Source organism: Trachypithecus francoisi, unplaced genomic scaffold, assembly GCF_009764315.1.
Source record: "Trachypithecus francoisi isolate TF-2019V2 unplaced genomic scaffold, Tfra_2.0 Lachesis_group2, whole genome shotgun sequence".
Lineage (NCBI taxonomy): Eukaryota > Metazoa > Chordata > Mammalia > Primates > Cercopithecidae > Trachypithecus > Trachypithecus francoisi.
Genome location: NW_022681465.1, coordinates 118,198,120 through 118,218,738, shown reverse-complemented (window position 1 = coordinate 118,218,738; position 20,619 = coordinate 118,198,120). Strand labels below are relative to the sequence as shown.

Genomic DNA, 20,619 nt, shown 5'->3' with positions numbered 1-20,619 from the left:
GCTTCCCAGACACTGCGCTGGGCGGGTAGAGCGCTACGCTTGTGAAATTGTCTTTTGCTGAGCGGGTTTTCGTTTTCTTCCAGTTTTTTTTTTTTCGTCTGAGCAAAAGCCAAACCAAATGCATCCTTTCAGTTACAATGGAGTTGCAACCCCGGGACGACCCGGCGGAATCCGCAGAAGCCCCTTGGACACTACCGCTGCTGGAGGAACGAAAGGGGCACACTCCCGGGGGCAGGCTTCACGCTGCCTGCGCGCGGGGCGAGGGGAGCACCGTAGCGTTCTCCGCACTCCGGAGGACGCCGACCCGCGTGGGGAGAATTCGCCCCCGCCCGGGTTTCGGCCGCGGCGTCGCGGCCACTTTGGAGACACTCCCTGGCTTCGGCCAGGCGGACCGAGGCGTGACTCGCAGGTGCCCACGCGTGCCAGCTGCGGCTGGGCTAGGGACGCGGGGTCGCCCGGTGGGGAGCGGGAACCTGACTCTCGAAATTCGTTGCAGGATGGAGGGGGCTGCCGTCGCGCATGGGAACCCGCTCGCGGCTCGGCGGGTCTAGGGACTTCGGGTTACCGAATGTCAAAGGCCGGGCAGCTCATAGTTAGAGCAAATCGCAGATTTCTTTGGGAAACGCGAGTGGTGAGCCCCTCCCGGCTCCAGTCCAGTCTGGGCGCTGGAACCACTCCCCGTTCTGCCCGCGCCTCAGTGACTGTCTATCCGGGCCCAGGGCACCGTGGACAGGACCGCACACAAAGTAGTCACCTTCCGCTGCAGCTTTGGGGAGACAAGCGGAATCATTTTCTTCCAGCTAATTCTAAAATCGTTAGGTGTAAACTCTTTGAGTGTCGAACCCCTGGCCCGGGCTCTTCCTCCCGCTCCTTGTGGTGCGGACAGTGGTGAGAGCTCGGAGGTACTGTGGGCCAGAAGTGTGTTCAAATTTGGACTGGCCACTTCCTAGCTGAGTGACCTTGAGTAAGTGACTCCATATATTTAGGTTTCGGTTTTCTCGTTTGCAAAAAGGGAAATAATGCGTGCATGCAGGTTGTTCGTGAGCCGCGAGTGAGATATTGAGGGAGCGCAGAGCACTGGGCCTGGCACGTAGTGGGCACTCGGAAGCTGGCTCACCTCCCACTGCATCCCCCCAGAGTAATGGCTAATATATTATTGTTGTGACTCTTGTTTATTTTGTTGGCAGTTTTATTTTATTTGCAGGGGCTCAGTACGTTGGAGAGAAAGGTGTTTGTCTACCAGTAGGGTCAGTTTCAGAGGACCGGGAAGGACAGGAGGTGCAAGTTGGGGATTCTGTCTCTCTTCTCCCAACAATCCAAACGCCTCGGGATTTTCAGGACCTCCAGGCCTGGGTCTGGAGTTAGGTCACTTGCCCGCTGTGTGACCTTGGGCAATTTACTGGCCCTTGCTGAGCCTTCCTGGTGGGTGTGGAGAGGGAGGCCCAACAGTGAGGCGTGAAAGCTGCAGGATGCCTGGGGTCTGGGCAAGTGCTCCCTCACTCCCTTCCAGCGACAAAGACCCTCAGACCGGGTAGATGCCATTGCTCTGGCCCCAGGGGGCCTCCTGCTTCTAATTCAGGCTCTGCCACTGGCAGGGTGGGGGCTGTTGGGTCCCTAACTGCCCCTCCCAGAACCGCATTTTCCTTATTTGTAAAACAAAAAGGGCACCAGCTACCCCCAGGGTGGCTGTGAGAGCAAAATGAGATAGCATCTGTGGAAGTGCCTGTGAGAAACTCTGGCGGTTATATAATAATAACTTTGATGACAACTATAAAGCTACTGTAGCTGAGAACCTAGCCTGTGCCAGGCAGGGAAGTGGACACTTATTTATTCTTCACAATGACCCTGTGAGGAAAGGGCTGTTAGTGGCCCCAATTTCTCACTAATGAGGGAATGGAGGCTTTGAGAGTTCAAGGGAAGCACAGCTCCCCACTTGGGGACTGGAGTTGGCACCTCACCAGCTCCACTTCCCTTCCGGCTTCCAGTGCCCCGGACTCAGGGCTGCCCTTGTCACTTCAGACACTGTTAAATCGGGACAACAAGGCCCAGCGCACAGAGGTTTGTGGCACGGAACTAAGGTGTGGGTGGTACAGCACTGCTCCCAGGGCGTGTGCTTAAGAATGGGATTCCCACTTCAGTTTACCAGCTGTGGACTCGGAATTATTCATCTTCTTTGTGCCTCAGTTTTCTCATCTAGTAAGTAAACCTCATAGGATTAAATAAGCTCCTCCAGGTAAAGCCTGGCACGGGTCAGGGCTCTGCTTCACTGCTTGGGTTCTGGCTTCCTGAGATCCACGGTTCCTCATGGTCCAGCCCTGTCATCCAGATGAAGGTGCTTTGGGCCACTAATCATAAGCCTCCTTTCACTTCCTATCGAGATAGCTCTTAGGCAGCTCAGGAGTGGGGGTAACTTGGGTCAGGGATTAGTCCCTAGGACAGTGGTTCTCAGAGTGTGTTCCCAGAGCAGCAGCAGCAGCATCACTGGAGAATTTGTTAGAAATGCAAATTCCTGGACCCTCGCCAGACCTATGGAATCAGAACTCTGGGGTAGGACTCTGCAGTCTGTGTTTAACAAGCCCTCCAGGTGACATTGATGCCTGCTCAACTCTGGAAGCCAGTGCCCAGAATACTGTCCATTTCATCCGAGTTTTCAAATGTGTTGTTACAACACTGTGGGAAGATTCTCTCAGAATTTGCAACTTTCATACGAATCTGTACTAATACCTTCCACATCTCATTCCCTGTGTTGCTCATTCATGTCTTCTCCTGATCATACTTGCCAAAGGTTTGTTATTTTGTTGGTTTTAAAAAAAGCCTTTGATGTCTTATCCCCTTTTAAAATGCCACCTCCTTCATGAATGTTGTGGTTTCAAAAATTATTTATTTCTTCTTTGCTGAGTTGAAAATTTGTCAATTTTTCTTTCTTTTTAAATAAATGCATTCGAGGGCATACATTTTCCTCTGAGCACTGTTTTGGCCAGATATGTTCCGATATGTATTTGGTGTTCCTGAGGTTGTAATTTCTTGCTGCCCTTGTAATTTACCTGCTGTCGCTTGAACAGTGAGGCACACACACTGAAAGAGATTAGGAAATGAGAATTGTAAGAACCGGGACCAGATTCCTGGAGCTAGAGAGACTTTCAGGATGCAGCACATCCTCTCCTCTTCTCCATGAAGAAGCTGGGAGAAAGGGGTGCAGCTGGTGGAGGCTTTGCTGAGAGTCATCTAGAAGACGGTGGGGCTTCAGCCGTGACAGGAAAGATGCTGGGATTTCCAGCTGGCCCAGGAACCCAGCTGTGGGAGGCTCCTCCAGGCTCATTTTGCCATTGACTTCCTGAGTGAAATGGGACTGCATTTCCCGTCTGTGAAAAGGGGTAGAGACTGAATCAGGACTTTAAAAGTATTTGGGTCAGCTACCCTATTTGAAACACCGATGAAAATATTGTGGTCTGCTTCCATAGAAAAGGACAGAAACACAATTTGGCGCACACACCATGTCACAGGTTGCTGACCTGCCGTGCTGTTCTTGGCTTACACACCCTAGTTAGGAGTCCCTATGGGCCCTTCCAGTTCTCCTGATGGAAGGCTCTAAAGACACTTGCCCAAATTTATTCGCCCATTCATTTATTTATTCAACGAATATTTACTGAGCACCTACTCACGTTTCCTGGACCATACCCCAGCGCAGGGGCTTGGTTTCCCCATCTGACAGTGGGGACAAAGCAGTCTGGGCTCTTCATCACTGCTTCCCCCAGTGGGCAGGACGTGGGGAAGAACCTTCCTGAGGCGGTCTGATCAGTCTCAAGAGTCTGCCAGCCAGTGGAAGGAAAAGGGCACGTAGTGGAAAGGGGTGAGCTGGGATTTGAACCCAGGACTTTTAGACTACAAAGCCCACACTTTCTCCTTTACATTACACCCCTATTTGGGAGTAGGTGGTAAAGACTGTAAGTCACAGGACTGAGTGGAGAGGGGAATCAGTGCAGGGTCTGGGTGAATGAGGCCAAGAGTGGTGATGAGGGCTGGCCATAGGGGGGCTCACTTTTCTCCCCTACTGGCTTGAGAGTTCCTTTCAGGCAAAATGGTGTTGGTGGCATTTGATCCCATGTCCCAGGACTGGGTCCAGGGCGTGGAGGACTGGAGGACATTATCAAGGTTTATAATATTAAACTCAATAGCACAAAGCAAGGTCAGACAAGGGATAAGAAAAAGGGGTCAGAATTGGGCGCAGGCATTTGCGTGCACTCAGTTTGGCATTCACCTCCCCCAGCACCCCCACGGCTGGTTCCTTGCATTCTTTACGACCCAGGCCAGCCCTCACCTCTCTGCCCATCCTCCAGAGCAGCACCCTCACCTCATCATCCTCTCTACCCGTTGATTTCCGTCATTCCCCTCAGAACTGATCTTATTTATCCAGCTCATTAGCTTTATCTGTGGCAGGTGATGTGAAAGAATGATTGCCAAGGTGCTTGGGCTGGGCCAGACCCAGGCCCTGGCAGGGAGACTGGCAGCAGCCTGAGGAAGCTGGCCCTAGGGCTGGGGGTTAGAGGAGAGGAGAGCAGGGAGAGATTCCTTTTTCCATGGGGTGGGGGACTGATGGAGATAATAAAGGGCACGTGAGCAGGGACTGTGCAGATGGCAGCGTGTGCAGGGTGGCAGGAATCGGTCAGTGTGCTCAGGCTCAGGTGAGGAAGGGCAGGCAGGGTGGGCAAATGCATGAGGTGGCCTTCTCAGGGACCTCCAAACCTGATCTCATGCCCTTGTTTCCTTCCCCTACACATCAGCCATTTTCCCCATTTGTGCTCCACAACTTTCCTCCCTTCCTGACAGATTTCTCTACTAAATTTGACTTCGTTTCAACACTTTCGTTGGGCAAATTACATTAAGATGAATGTTGCAGGTACCCTTTATGGTTTATTTATCGTGATACTGTTTGTATCTCACACTTATAAATAACTTATGTTATAGCTTTTGTTTGTGGAAATGTAACTTACATATTTTATTACGCTTTCTGTAAACCTCAAAAAGAATCTTGTCAAGGAAGCACTCTTATCAGCAATCCAAACTATGGGATGTAAAAACCGACACATTATTTTTTAATATGCCAAGGAGGCAGGTTACTCTTGCTGTAGTTTGAAAGGTTTGCTGTCATTGTAAACTTGCACCTCAATAAAACATTTAAAAGTCTCAAGAATGATTTTAGGAAGTTCAGGGAGGAGGATGAATCGGTGGCAGGACCCACAGACGCAGCACACAACGGGCCCAGGTCCTGGACTGGCCTTTCTCTGGGAGTGCCTAGTCCCATTGTGGGTGTCAAAGTGGTTCACATTGAGTTCTCCCACCCAACTGTCCCCTAGGCCCAGCTGTGAAGGACCTAGTTCAAGGAATTATAGTGAAAAAGAAACACGAGTTTTGAGGTCAGGCAGATCTGACTTTGAATTATGATGTGTCTACTTTCTAGCTATGTGGCTTTGGGTCAGTCTTTTAGTCTCAGTTTTCTCATCTCTAAAATGGGGATAATTCTTGACATTCTTACTGGAAAGCATAAAATTAGATAGCAGTTTGCAATGCTTATTTGGTGCTCAATAAATGATAGCAGTTCTGATTATTTTATGTTCATCTTAAAACTTTTAAGACCAGGAGTGGTGGCTCACATCTGTAATCCCAGCACTTTGGGAGGCTGTGGCAGGTGGATCGCTTGAGCCCAGAAGTTCAAGACCAGCCTAGCCAACATGGCAAAACCCTGTCTTTACAAAAAATACAAAAATTCGCCGGGTGCAGTGACATGAGCCTGTAGTCTCAGCTACTCAGGAGGCAGAGGTGGGAGGATTGTTTGAGCCCAGGAGGTTGAGGCTGCAGTGAGCTGTGAGCGTGCCGCTGCATTCCATCCTGGGCAAGAGTGAGATCCTGTCTTAAAAAAAAAAAAAAAAAAGGAAAAAAAAAGAAACATTTACTTCCTCCCTTTTTACTCTACCCTGCTTTTCTCTTCAGGAACTCCTTTCCCTCCTTATCATAAGGGGCTGGGTTCTCTCAAATGTTACTTCTCCAAAACTGCCGAACATCTAGATCAAGTTTCCCATATGCTAGATCTTTCAGTTTCTTCAATTTTTCTCACCAAACCCACTCTGTTTTCGGTTCTCATGTCCAGCTGTTGGTAGTTAGCTAATCTGGTCACTAATCTCAGCTAACAGCTACATGGCAAGCCACTTCTGCATTTTGAAAGGGGCCCTCACTACCGTAATCCGTAGGTACTTCTAGGATGTCAGGGCCAATAGAAGGGAGTCCAGAAGGCCAGGAGGGCTTTTCTGGGCAGTTCAGATAATCACACGCAGTGCAGGGACTCTACACTCCTTTGTCCCCCATCCTAGAGAAGCCTGATTGGAAAACACAGAATAACAGAAACATCCGGAATACAGGAAGAATACATCTTTCTCAGAGGCCAGGTTCTGAAGTCAGTGTGGAAGGCAAAAACTGAGCAAAGTACAAATCCCTTCAAACTGTTTCTTGTTTGAGCATCCCTGAAGCAGCTGGCTTGACTTAGCACCCACATTGCAGGAACAGTCCATCTGTCTGTACACTAGAGTCCCATCAGAAGGATGGGTGTGCAAACAGCAGCCACACCTCCCACCTCATCCTCTCTGAGCACGTGTGTGAAGTGGTAGGCCCTTTGGAACTGCCAGCACTAATTTTTCCTGTTGTTCAATCTGAGTAAGTTGAATCTGATTAGACCCAGCAGCTCCATTAGTTGTCTTTCACACAGCCTCCACAGGTTTGTGTGTCTGTGCATGCTTTATCCTTGGGACAGGATGTCCCTACAGGGCCCACTCCCACGTGGAACTCCAGGTCTCTTCTCAAGAATCCCCTGTCCCTCACCAAGGCAGACTCTGGCAGTCTTGGAGGCAGAGTCCCAAATCTGGTTCTCATCCACTGTGGGATGAGTGTGTAGTATGCGTGAGTGTGATCCTTAAACATCCCAGCTTCCCCACTTCCTTTTCCTCCCTCAGTAAGGGCTCAGAATGGAACCTGGCCCTCTAAAGGAAAAGGAGGGTTCCTTTCCAGGTTTTAAGAAAGAAATTTACAGCTAAAACTCAACCTTTCTAGCAACACCCAGACAAGAGTTTTGGCAGACAGCTTTGAAAATGGCTCCCAATGGCCGGGAATGGTGGCTCAGGCCTGTAATCCCAAAACTTTGGGAGGCCAAGGCAGGCGGATCACGAGGTCAGGAGATCGAGATCATCCTGGCTAACATGGTGAAACCCTTTCTCTACTAAAAATACAAAAAATTAGCCAGGCGTGGTGGCAGGCGCCTGTAGTCCCAGCTACTCGGGAGGCTGACGCAGAATGGCTTGAACCCGAGAGGCGGAGCTTGCAGTAAGCGGAGATTGTGCCACTGCACTCCAGCCTGGGTGACAGAGCGAGACTCTGTCCAAAAAAAAAAAAAAAAAAATGGCTCCCCATGATCCCCACCTTGTGATTTACTTCTAATGAACAGAATACAGCAAAAGTGATGGGATGGCCCTTCTGAGATTAGGTTATAAAAGACGGTGACTTCCAGATTGCTGCAATCTCTCTGGCTCTTCTCTGATGAAACAAGGTTCCATGCTGTGAGCTGCCCTGTGAAGAGACCCATTTGGCAAGAAACTGAGGCAACAACCTGTGAGAAACTGACTCCTGCTAACCATCACGAGTGAGTCTGGACGCAGAGCCTTACCCAGTCAAGCCCTGAGATGATCACAGCCTGTGAGAGAGACAGCCTGAAACCCAGCTGCAAATTCCGGACCTATAGGAACCGTCAGTTAATAAACATGGCTTTAAGGCACTGAGTTTTGGAGTAATGTGTTATGTAACAATAGAGTCCTGAGAAACAGATGACAATGGACCTAAATATTAACTAGTTTCAACTCACCATTCTGAAATACAGGTCTTCCTTGCAAGGGGCCAGGAATTCCTTTGAGGTGAGACAGATCTGGGTTCAAATCTTGCCTGTGTGACCCATGTAAGCTATAGACACCATCTTTTAACCTCGTTTCCTTATCTGCAAAGTGGAGCTAACACTGTCTAAACTTTAGAGGGCTATTGTGAGGACTAGAAGAGATCATGTATGTAAAGGGCACGATGCATGTTCAATAACTGTCTGCTGAGTCTTCTCCAGCTGATGCATGCTGCCTGCAGTGTGCCCTGTGAGGCCAGCTCTACTAGCAGGTCCTGTAGACGTCAGCAGTGGGGTAGGCCTGACCTGTCCTCTGAGAACAGCTCTCCCAGGCCAAGTCTGATGGAGCCATTCTTGTCTGCTGTGAAATCACCAGGTGACCTCTGGCAGTGTGGCAAGGAGAAGTGAGTGCCCATGGTCATTTTCTGGTGAACATTTTAATGCAAACAGTATGGTGCTTTTAGATACTAGACATCGGTAAAGAATGCCAGAATGGGACAACCTTCCTTAACACATTTCTGTGTGGTGAGTGTGCAGTTATACGCCTTCAAGAAACAGAAATTCATGTCAAACTTCTCTGAACAGCTGATGTTTTACAGAATTCAGAATTCACCTTCTCAAGGAAAATTATAAATCCCATTTCTAACGAAACATAGTGTAAGGCCAAAGCTTATTTATCCATTAAATACTAGAAGTAACCCCATATGTAACATATTTTTGCCTCATTTCCTTCATACACAGAAGACAAACATTTTGAGATAAACTTGAGTGACTCTGCTTTTATATGACAAGCCTATTGCAAAACTCAACTATCACGGAAGGTTTCAAGAGACACTAGTCTGAGAAATGAGATTATAACAGGAGCCTGTGGATTTACTTCTTGTTCAACAGTAAGGCCAACCTTTCATGTCTTATCAGAAATAAAGGACACAATATTTATTGTAAGCCAGAATCATAAAAACAGCAGTGAGACAGTAAAACACTTGACAGTGGGCAATCTCAAATTAATAGCCTAGTAACAGTATAGCACAAACTGTAAAGGTCTTCTTCATGTTCTGGGTTTGGGTTAAGTCACAATCCCAAGTCCCAACAGTAATAAGAGTTTTTGTGGAGAGTTGGAAACCTGTTTCTCATCCTCTGAAAATCTGAATTTTAGCACCTAGAACTGTTTTGGGTAGCCCTAAGAAAGCAGAGCTGCTTCAAATATTATATTCTAATAGTTACCTTCACCTTCTCTTAAAAATTAAATGGAGGCAGAGGACTGGATGCTGGCACCACCCAGAACTCCTGACTGGGGCTACATGACTCCTCCTGAAGAAATATCTCTGCAGGCAGTAATTGCACAGCTTAATTCTTCTAGACTGAACCACTTCAGATTTATGCCAGTGAAAAGCAAACATTGTTTGTAAGTCATTTAATTGTGTTACTGTCTCTCAACTTTATCAGATGCAGCTGAGGCAGGGAGGCCTGCGTGTGGTCCTGTGGGATGCTCTGTAGTGCTTCCAGGCTCGTTCTAAATGCTCACAGCCCAAAGTCCCTAATGCTGCTTCTTCCAGACACATAACAAACTACTCATTTAACAGGTTCCAATGGCATTCATCTCAATCCAGAGTCCATGGTGAAGGCTGCATCTCCAACACATTGACAACCTTGATTGCAGAACCATAAACTAGTACACACTTAGGTGCAAACCTGGTTTATTATGTTCTTTGGTTAAATATTGTTTCCATATCCTTTCAGAGCATTAGGAGAACAAAGATAGTATTTGATAGAAAGACTGAAAACACATCCTTTGCTTTTCAGAGAAAAGACTGAGTTTACGCTGTGTACTATTAGAAATTCTTATAATTAGGTTAGACATATAAGAAGGTAGGGCTTTTGTTGTTGCTTGTATATTTTGAAAAATACATTCCCCTGGGCTAGCCAACATCACTGTCCTGAGACCCAGACCTTCAGGAGTCTCTTGACAAAGGCTGCTCCACACATGGTCAGAAAAATCGGGTCAGCTCATCATGTCGAGACTGCATGGTTCAGTGTTGCCATCACTGCGCAGAGCCTCTGCCACATCTCTTCTGAATACAGACAGATTTTGGGTGAACCTGCAGAAAGAGGAAGAAAGGGTCAAGGGTAGTAATGAGGCCAAGCCTCCATGAATTTCTGGACGATAAAGCCACTCTGGAGTTCAGGACTTTGGGGAGGCCCCTCCTGGAGGAAGGCTCTAGATTTCAGCTGAGCTCCTTTCTCTCCACTTTCACCGCCACTGCTGCTCTGCCACCAGTACTGCCAACCCCTCATCCCTTCCTGGAAAACAGGGTTGCCACTAAATTCACTCTGACCATCTTGAGGTGTACATTTTGTGGTTCTACTTTTAAAAAACAATTTTAGAAAAGTTAAATTACACATAGATGGCAATATTATTAAAAAAAAACCAAAAGTTTATGTGCCAGGCATTGGATTGAGTTTACTGGTAAGCTCATTTAATCATCACAAGTCTTCCCTGAGGTAGGTATGAGTATCCTCATTTTACAGGTGAGAAAACTGAATTTAGTAGCTGAAAAAGAGGGGGCATGGGGTTAGACTACCTGGGTTCAAATCCTAGCTCTACACTTACAAGTCGGATGATACTGGATGAATACTTAACCTCTTGTCTTGGTACCTAATATGAGTAGTTACTCAAAGGATTGTAGAAAGTGAGAATTTAGGCCGGTTGCGGTGGCTCATGCCTGTAATTCCAGCACTTTTGGAGGCCAAGGCAGGTGGATCACCTGAGGTCAGGAGTTTGACACCAGCCTGGCCAACATGGTGAAACTATGTCTCTACTAAAAATATAAAAAATTAGCCAGGTGTGGTGGCGGGCGCCTGTAAACCCAGCTACTCGGGAGGCTGAGGTGGGAGAATTACTTGAACCTGGGAGGTGGGGGCTGCGGTGAGCCAAGATTGTGCCACTGCACTCCAGCCTGGGAAACAGAGCGAGACTCTGTCTCAAGAAGAAAAAAAAAAAAAAAGAATTTATTGGGTCAGTTTGAGGCAATGCCTGTATGCCTGTAAGTACTCAACACAGTGCCTGGTACATGGACAATAGTCAGTCTTCGCTGCCTATTACTCTCATTAAACTAGGAGGACCACCTTCCATCATTTCACAGAGCAGCTCAGGAGGCAGTACTCAAATTTCCAAGCCTTAGGTGAAATAATTTCCACCGAGACACCTAGGGCTTCCCCATTCAAGTCTCATTGGCTGGCTTCTGAGGTTGTCCCTTTCTGTGTGATAGAGGATCTTGAAGCGAACAGTCAAGGGAATATGTCTGCAGACTCCAACTGACTTGGTCTTGTATTACCAAAGCCCAGGCTGGTAACTCCAGAATACACTGTGGTAACTCCATAATACACTGATGATTTGCATTTCAAATGGAGAAGCATTTGAATGCTACTGCATTTATAAAAGGATGGTGCAGACCTTTTTTTTTTTCCCTGAACACATGTTCTTTCTCCATCATTCATTACTGTCTGTCTTTTCTACTAGAATGTAAGATCCATGAGGGGGAGGAACCTTACATAATTGGTTTACCACTGGTAACCCCAATGCCTACACAGTAGATTCTGAATAAAGTTTTATGAACTAAATGAATGAATGAATAAAGTCAGACCTAGCTGATAAGTTCAGGTTCCTTTCATTTAGATCTCATTGGCAACTGAGATACCAGCCATTCTTAAATGACAGGCAGAGGGAGAAACTAATACTGTAGGTCATAGGCCCCAGATGCCATGCTTCACTGCATTCTGTCATTTAAACATCACAACTGATTATTATCATCTCCATTTCACTGGTAAAGAAACTGAGGAGTACAGAAGTTAACTGCCTACTGCCACACAACCTAAAAAGGCCAGATATAAAATATCATCTTAAAAAAATTTTAATTTAAATTTATTATTTTTGAGACAGAGTCTCACTCTGTTGCCCAGGCTGGAGTGCAGTGGTGTGATCTCGGCTCACTGCAACTTCTGCCTCCCAGGTTCAAGCGATTCTCCTAGCTCAGCCTCCTGAGTAGCTGGGACTATAGGCACGTGCCACCACGCCCAGCTAATTTTTGTATATTTAGTAGAGACAGGGTTTCACCATGTTGGCCAGGCTGGTCTCAAACTCCTGACCTCAGGTGATCTGCCCGCCTTGGCTTCCCAAAGTGCTGGGATTACAGGCGTGAGCTGCCGTGCCCGGCCAATTTGTTTTTTAATTGATACATAATATTTTTACATCATTATGGGGTACATGCAATATTTTGTTACATGCACAGAATGTGTAATGATCAAGTCAGAGGATTTAGGGTATCCATCACCTAGGGTATTTATCATTTCTATATGTTGGGGACATTTCAAGTTCTCTCTTTTAGCTATTTTGAAATATACAATACATTATTATTAGCTATAGTCAGGATCCTAACTCAGCTGTAACTGGGATCTGTCTGACCTCAAGGCCTATATTTGTTCAAATGCCAAGAAGTCTTTCTTCACTTTCCATAGCAGATTTGCACTTTCCTTCTTTTTATCTTTCAGTTGTAGTTATTTTTTCATATCTCTCCTGTTGAATTGTAAACTGCTTAAGGGCAGAGACTACATTTTATTAATCTCTGCATCCCAGTATAATGCCTAGTATGACGCTTGGAAGAAAGCAAATAACCAGTAATATTTACTGAATTTGGAATGGAACTGAGTCTAGGATCACAAGGTGAAATAGAAAAGGGACATCCATGCGTGAGCTGTGTCAAGCACAAGACAGTTATTTTCAACAAACCTGGAATGTCTACTTTCCCCAGCGACACACTACTGGGCAATGCTCACCTGTCTCTGTTCTTGATGGACAGATTCTGCTCCACTCCTTCCATTAGGTTTCTGAAGCACTGGAAAAGGACCTCCTGCCTGGGGAGAGGCTGGCTGTTTATCAAACTTGCTCTCAGTTCACTGAAATACTGATGGGAGACAGAATAGTGTCAGAGCTCTGACTCCAAACCCGGCCCGAAGACAGCTGGTAGGGGGATGGCTAGACCAGCTCTAGTCTACTCAGGGCTCACTAATGCTCAGAGGAGTTTTTGTCTAGTTCCACTTTGAACTTTAAGCCCTTAGAGAAAATCTACGCCATAGAGACGCTCCTGTTATAAATTCTATGATCCCTTCCATAAAAGGTCTTGCTGTAATTGTTCTATTGTCACTGCTTACGCTCGTGAAGTCCTTGTCTCCTCTGGGGGGACTGAATGCGTGCTTTTCCTGACTCTCATCTCTTCTAATCACACAAAGACTGAGATGGGAGGGGTCTCCAGGCTGAAGAAAATAACTAAAAATGCCCAGGGAGCATTTTAAGTGACTGAAGGCAAGGCCAGGGGTCTTTCCTCAGGCCTTATCATCTTTCCTGGCTTCACTGAGTCACTCCTTAAACAACTTCGGGCTTTGTTCCAAGTCTCTGTCCTTGGGGGCTGGAATGGATTTACTCCTCTGAGGTGGGGTACTGGAGGGGCTTGCTTTAGTTTGGGGAGAGCTTTCTGGCACTAAGAAAAATATCTGTCATGCCTGGTCACAAATATCTGCACAGCCTTTTCTTTTCTGCTGAGGACTGTGGGCTTTTATACAAACACAAGCTCTGATGCTAAACACAGCTCCTAATCATTGGAAACAGCCTAATTTCAGCACAAAGACAACATTTTGTCAGTCATGCATTTATTCTTTCAAGCCCCAAAAGCATGATATTTAATTTCCATCATACATTAAAACAGCTTACATCAGAAAACACACATAATTAATATGTAGTCAGACTAATACCTAAATACTATATATCACAGGCATTATACTTAAACCACAATGTCTTACTGAACAAGATTGGGAATGCACAAAACTACTTATTTTTCCCTTTTATAATGATGCAGTGACTCACACCAAATAGAAAATTATTAGTTTTTCATCCTAAATGGTGAAATATTGCCTCCATCAGTAAAGTATAATATTGTGATGTCATAAGCTTTTCCCAAACACTGAATTTGCCCTTATTCCCTCTCAATCATTTTAAAAGAACTGCTCTCTTTTATAGAGCTTGGATTTAAATCACAGTAACACCGAGGGAAGATGAATGACAGTGCTACTGAATGTGGCTAAAATTGGATACTTCAGCACAGGTGAATGATGAGACAGCTCTTCTCTTTTTGATATATTTTCTTCTTCTATTAGTTTCCTTCCAAGGCTGGGATTTTAGTTTGAATTTTAATGCATGCAGCTGCCTCTAATCTCACTGTCTTTTTCCCCAGTACTATCTTAGTGTATAGACAATTCATTCTCCCAAGCTGTAATGCACTGTTCCTACTGACTACTAGGGAGATGCATGGGTTCAACAGGAAGCTGGAGAGGCTTGGGAGGCAGCCCAGGTGGTGAGTCCTCTAAAGAAGCTGGAGACGTGTGCTCCCCAGATGAAGACTGCTGGTTCTGTGAGGAATCCCTGATGGGCTGCTGCTGCCACCATCTAGGGCAGTGGGGATCTCAGACATAAAGAGTGGTCAAGGAAGGCAAAAAGGGTTGTTGCTCAGAATTCTCCTGGAATGCGGGGAGTGGAGTGAGGACAATCTTGAAACACTAGTGAGCAAACCACCTAGCTGGTGAGCGGGAGCTCTAGCTCCAGAAGCACTTGTTCTGAGGCCTCTCTTACCTGAAGAAGATCTGAGACCTTTGGGGAAGGGCCTTGTAGGGGAATACAGCCTCACAGAGTTCTCAAGGTCCCAGCTCAAACTCAGTCGGCTCTGCTCCTCTGTCCTTCATCATCACAGCTCACCCTAGTTTACAGCTGCTCTCTTCTCCCAGGGACCACCTCCCATGACTTCCTGCAATCACACTCACCTTCTCATTGAGCAGGATGAGCCCCAGGAGAGGCCTGGATACTGACCACTGGTTCCGACAGTCTTCAAAGACAATGGTGTTCATGAGGACAGACATCATCTAGAAGACAGAGTCACATAAAGACTGAGATGCCCTGGCTCAGAGTCCCCCTAATCCTAGGCCTTTCATGTGCTCAAATTCCACCCCTCCATCTTACTAACAGCTATGAAAGCTCTTCCTGGACAAACAGCCTAGACTCTAGCTTATAATGTTGCCTGTAGAAACTATTGGCAAAGACCCCCAGCTAGCTCCCTGTGGAAGAGCTTCTACTTCTGAAAGCCTTGGTGAGAACATTCCAGATAGGCAGATGTCAAGAGGTCCCTGGGCTAAGATGATCAGTCCCTGTCTCTCAAACCTGATACGCTTTCCTCTATGCTAGGGCACCAGGCAAAAGCTCAGCTCACCTTCCTGTCTGCCTCCCATTTCACCTAAGAGGTCATGTTATAGAGATGAAATCTCTCCATGGCCCCTCTTGGAGGGATGGGATGATTCTGAATCCTTGAGGAGAAGTCAGGAAGACTCCACGGAGAACATTTAAGGAGTTCATTATAAATGTGTTCTAAGCAGAGAAGGCATCAAAAAAGGAGGGTGGGGATGCACACAAAGTGTTCTGCAATGGTAAAAAACTTAGCATGACAGGAGAGAAGAGAGGTGGGCCAGAGGTGAGACGCTAGTGCCAGACTGGAAGACACTGCTGAGGAATCTGGACTTCATCCTGATGGTAGCGGGGAGCTAGTGATATGTTTGCAGCAAAGGTGGAGACATGCTCTGATTTGCATTTAAGAAAGATCTCTTTGGAGACATGTAGAATGTGTACTGTGCAGGTGAAACTAAAGGAGGAAGACCAGGGATAAGGCTGCTGCAATAGTCCAGGCAAGTGGCTGTGAAACAGGTTTCTGTCATTTATGTGGAACTGATGATACAGTTTCTGCTTCTTGGACTCTTTACCTCCTACCTCTAAGCTCTTCTGTTCCCACAGCTCCAGAACTCCTTTCCCCCAAAAGAGGGCAGGGGAAATGGCCGTTATGTGGCAAAGATCACTGCACACACCATTCCTTATTGGGCTTTGGTGACCTGGCTTGTTTGGAACACAGCTGGTTTTGTCCTCTGGTATTTTTTGAAATCCAGTTTACCCTGTGATATCAGGCAAGTTACTGAATCTCTCTGTGTCTCAGTTTCATTAACTATAAGGAGGGAAATAATAATCCAGCACAAGGAAGCTCTGAGAATCAAATGAGATAGTGTATACAAAATGCATTGCAAAGATTAAAAGTGCTATAAACATTTAAGGTATATAGTAACAGTAATGAGCTTTTTTGCAGTTCTAAAAGTCTGCCATTCTATACATCATCATAACAATTAGGCTGGTTGCAAATGAAATCTGCCAATTGCGTATTTATTCTATGTCCAGTCTCTCTGGGGAGAGGCTAGGACTTAAGCTTGGGATGTTGAACATCATCTGCAGATCACAAGTTTCCATGTACAATCTAACAAGCCACCCAAAGTCATAGAGCCACAAATTACACTGACAAGCAAAACTAACAGATCCATCTAGACAGTCTAAAATATTATGGGCTTCACAATCTGAAGGCAGAACAGATAGTTTAATGGAAAAGATTAAAGTTAGAGGCACCAAATTCCTCCAGTAACTGACAAAGCATCTTGAAGTGATGCACCAATTACTTTATATGGTTCTCCTGTGTATTCATTTGTCTGAATGCATGTATTTATGTCTGTAATAAGTAAGGAGATGTTTGAATAAAACGCTTTTCTAAAAATAAAGTTGGCTAAAATGGGTGATTCTTTTTTCCTTTTTATTCTTCTGGAAATATGAAAATTAGTGAGCAAATCTGCTTAAATGGTACTGACATGGCAGCCCATATCCAGAATTATTTTTTGTAATATCTTACAGTAGGGTATGGGGGAAACAGCCAACCAATGGGGGCAAATTCCTTTGGAGAAGGAGCATGTGGAAGAATACTGGATGAAATGCTTAAGTACAGAATCACTTCCCAGGTCATATGAAATCTCTGGTGGGAGGCTTTCTGTGGTTAACGATACAAATACATGAATACTGAAAGGAGACAGCTCTTGACAATTCTGCACCACCTGGCCCACAGTGAGTCACAAGGCACCATCAGTATTTGGTACAAGGAATGGCTGTGTGAGCTGAGGCTCCAGTCCTTCAACTTCTGCTCACTTTCAGTACTGCTACAGGGATGGCTGGAATGGCTGGAATGGCTGTTTCTAATCTGCCCAACTTCTGGAGGTCTAGATCTAAATAAAATAAAATTAAACAAATGTGCCCAACATAGGCTACATTTTCTAGGGCCTATGTCTGAAAACACACACAGTGTCTACTGCATTACCCCGAGCAGCTATTCTGCCAAACCAGGAAAGGGCCCATTTCTGAGGCAGAGTTGTATGACTTGCTCCACTTAGGAAAAGCACACTCCACACTGCCTCAGGTGCTTCCTCATTCTCCTCCATCCTTCCCACAGGATTTGGCAGGTGTTTTAGGAAATTTCTCTCAATGAAGAGAAACCAATATGGTATGGTAAAGCCAGGCTTTGGAGCCAATCAAAATAGAATCCCAATCTGGCCCTGCCACTTAACTTGAGACATCGGGCGAGTCATTTCACTTGCTTGAGACTTTATTTCTTTACATATAAAATGGAGGACAGTAACAGCTACTTCAAAGGGCTGCTGTGAGAAATAACTTCTCTGATATATATCAAGCATTTGATACTGTGCTTGCCACACAGTAGGCATCAATCTACTGCTCCTTTACTGCTACTACAGCTACTCTCTCTGGCCTAGCCCCGTGGAATTTCATGGCTCAATGAAGGGCCCCAATTCATGTCCTGATTAGATACAGATAAATGAGATTATAGTCTCTTCACAACTATCTAACTTTGTTGAGAGTTGCAGTAAAACACAGACACATACACAACCAAAATAGGAAACAGTTCAGAAAGCATCCTTATTTGATCTGGCACATGTATTTGTAAGGATTTTGAATGACAATGTTTCTGTTGTTCTGAAAACCTGTAATTCTAAAGAAAACACAAAATTACAAATATTTGACCTGGAAAAGTAAAACAAAGCAATGTTGTGTGATCTGTATCTCTGTTCATTCCCCAGCTCCTCTCTTACTCTTCTACCCTAACATGGGATATAAAGCACAAGCATAAAGCAAATTGGACTTTCCTACCCAAATATGCTGCGTCATACTTTCTTTCATTTTTTTTTTTTTTTGAGATGGAGTCTCTCTCTGTTGCCCAGGCTGGAGGGCAACGGCACGATCTCAGCTCACTGCACCTCTGCCTCCTGGGTTCAAGCGATTCTCCTGCATCAGCCTCCTGAGTAGCTGGGTTTACAGGCACGTGCCACCACGCCCAGCTAATTTTTGTATTTTTTTTTGTAGAGACGGGGTTTCACCATGTTGGTCAGGCCGGTCTTGAACTCCTGACCTCATGATCCGCCTGCCTCAGCCTCCCAAAGTGCTGGGATTACAGGCGTGTGCCCACCATGTCTGGCCCGAGTCATACTTTCTCTATGGCAAGGCGGTAACTAAATGCTCACTTTATATGTATGTATGTATGTATGTATGTATGTATCTATCTATCTATCTATTGATCGATCCATCGAGACAGGATTTCACTCCTATCACCCAGGCTAGCGTGCAGTGGCGCACTCTCAGCTCACTGCAACCTCTGCCTCCTGGGCTCAAGTGATCCTACTGTCTCAGCCTCCCAAGTAAATGGGACTACAGGCATGCACCACCACACCTGGCTAATTTTTCTATTTTTAGTAGAGATGAGGTTTCACCATGTTGGCCTGGCTGGTCTCAAACTCCTAACCTCAAGTGATCTGACTGCCTTGGCCTCCTGAGGTGCTGGGATTACAGACATGAGCCAGCACACCCAGCCTGTTCATTTTTATTTTTAGAGATAGGGTCTCACTCTGATGCTCACGCTGGAGTGCAGTAGTGTGATCATGGCTCACTGCAGCCTCAAACTCCTGGTCTCAAGCAATCCTCCCACCTCAGCCTTCTGTGTAGCTGAGACTACAGGCAGGTGCCACTATACTTGGCTAATTATTTGATTTTTTGTAGAGACCAGGCCTCTTTTTGTTGCCCAGGCTGGTCTCCAATTCCTGGCTTCAAGCAATCCTCCCCCCTCAGCCTCCCAAAGTGCTAGGAGTGAGCCACAATGCCTGGCCGAAATGCCCAATTTAAACCACTTCTGTTCTGTCTCCTGCTGAAATAGAATAGACAAAGATGTGGCTTGTGTTGGATGCTTTACTGCTAAACAGTGAACTGTATTTTTTTCTAAGAAAGTTGAAGGCTCAGTGTGTCTAGAATCTGATGGCTGGACATTATCAAAGAGCAGGATGGTTGGAGAAATAGGAGCAGAGGCTGAGAAAATGGAAAAAGCCAACTTGAATGAGTACAGGGTGATGACTGCAATGGCAGCAGGGTGGGGAGACCAGACTGCAAACTCCCGTGGTACTGTATCCCCAGGGCCTAGGGTTAGGCACCGGCACACATCAGAGATTTGGGAAAGAGCAACTGAAAGAGTAAATACATAAATGAATAAATGCAAAAGGATGAATGACATATCAGAAGGCAAAGTACAAAGAGCTAAAGAGATGAAAGGGCACTATACAGAAAACAGGGAAGTTCTTGTCTTAATCTATGACTAAAACTTAAAATGATTACCTACTGGAAGTAATACATTGTTCATTTGCAAGGATCTTGTTTTTGTGTGTACAGCCTGAGAACTCTTCTATGCCACTGCTGTCCTACAGCCAGCTCCAGAAAGTGCCTTTGTAGGGACTTGCAGGTTGCAAAGGTCAAAGGCCGGGGCACCATCATTTCTAACGACAAGAACTTTCACCTAAGAGTAGGCTATGCCTGACAAGTATTCTCACCACCCAACAACAGTAATAGCCCTCATTTATGGAGCATCTTCTGGGTGCTCAGTGCTCTGCTGCGTACTCGCATACACTGTCTCTAATCCTTAATTAACTGTGGGAAGTTGATATTATTCCCATTTTACAGACTAAGGATCTGAGCTTCTCGGCAAATAAGTAACTTGTTCAAGATACTGCAGCTACCAGGATGTGAAGCTGAACTGGGCTATGTGCATAGGTCTACCTAAGTCCAACATGCCAGTCTGCTGGCTGCCACTGTCTTGCTGTCTGTGTGAGGACCAAGAGCATCAGCATAGTGGCTGAGGCAGTATGACCTACTGCACATCTGGAGGACTGATGGTGTGACAAACAAGGCTCATTTCTGGCCATGGCTCATTCTTCCACCTTCAGTGAATCTCTTAGGTATGTGGTCCATGTGTACCTCCTCTGCTCAGACACCCTGCTGCCTACTGATGAGTGAGGCCACCACTGAAAGTCTTGTGCTTAGAATTCAAGGTAGTGGTTCCTGGAGAGTTCTCAGCAGAACTTCCTGCCTCCCACCTAAAGCTCAACTCTCACGATGAACAATGGCAGGCTTAACAGGCTGTCTCTGGAAAATGGTCCACTGAACATTTTGATAAAAATAATGGTTTTCCTCCCGCCAAGACTACCATGTACACAGCAATTTAAATTAACATAATAGGAAACATTAGTAAATTAAGCCAATTTCCTCTGAGTTACAGTACTCCCTATAAAGTGGACACTTTTCATCATTGTTAATTTTAAGCATACTGAATAATATAACTAAAAAAATTCCATAAAGTTCTAAGAAATAGAAAAAAATTCAGACTATTCCCTCCTGCTCCCTA

General features: G+C 45.7%; 2 protein-coding genes across 2 annotated transcripts in view; one reads left to right on the top strand and one right to left on the bottom strand.

Annotated features, from left to right (window-relative positions):
- The first annotated feature begins 118 nt into the window (after window positions 1-118).
- Window positions 119-2,943, top strand: LOC117066090. Its single transcript, XM_033181559.1, has one exon. The coding sequence runs from the start codon at window positions 119-121 to the stop codon at window positions 890-892; it is 774 nt and encodes a 257-aa protein (XP_033037450.1). The 3' UTR covers window positions 893-2,943.
- Window positions 2,944-9,607: 6,664 nt separating this feature from the next.
- Window positions 9,608-20,619, bottom strand: part of RANBP17 (RAN binding protein 17) — a 455,080-nt gene continuing 444,068 nt past the window's right edge. The window contains exons 26-28 of the mRNA XM_033180282.1: window positions 14,795-14,893; window positions 12,761-12,888; window positions 9,608-10,026 (exon numbers count right to left, since the gene is read on the bottom strand). Coding sequence (XP_033036173.1) covers window positions 9,930-10,026; window positions 12,761-12,888; window positions 14,795-14,893 — 324 coding nt within the window. The 3' untranslated portion in view covers window positions 9,608-9,929. The remainder of the gene's footprint in view (window positions 10,027-12,760; window positions 12,889-14,794; window positions 14,894-20,619) is intronic.

Excerpts from the sequence above, each read along its gene's own strand:
- LOC117066090 (XM_033181559.1), top strand. The coding sequence starts at position 119 with ATGCATCCTTTCAGTTACAATGGAGTTGCAACCCCGGGACGACCCGGC.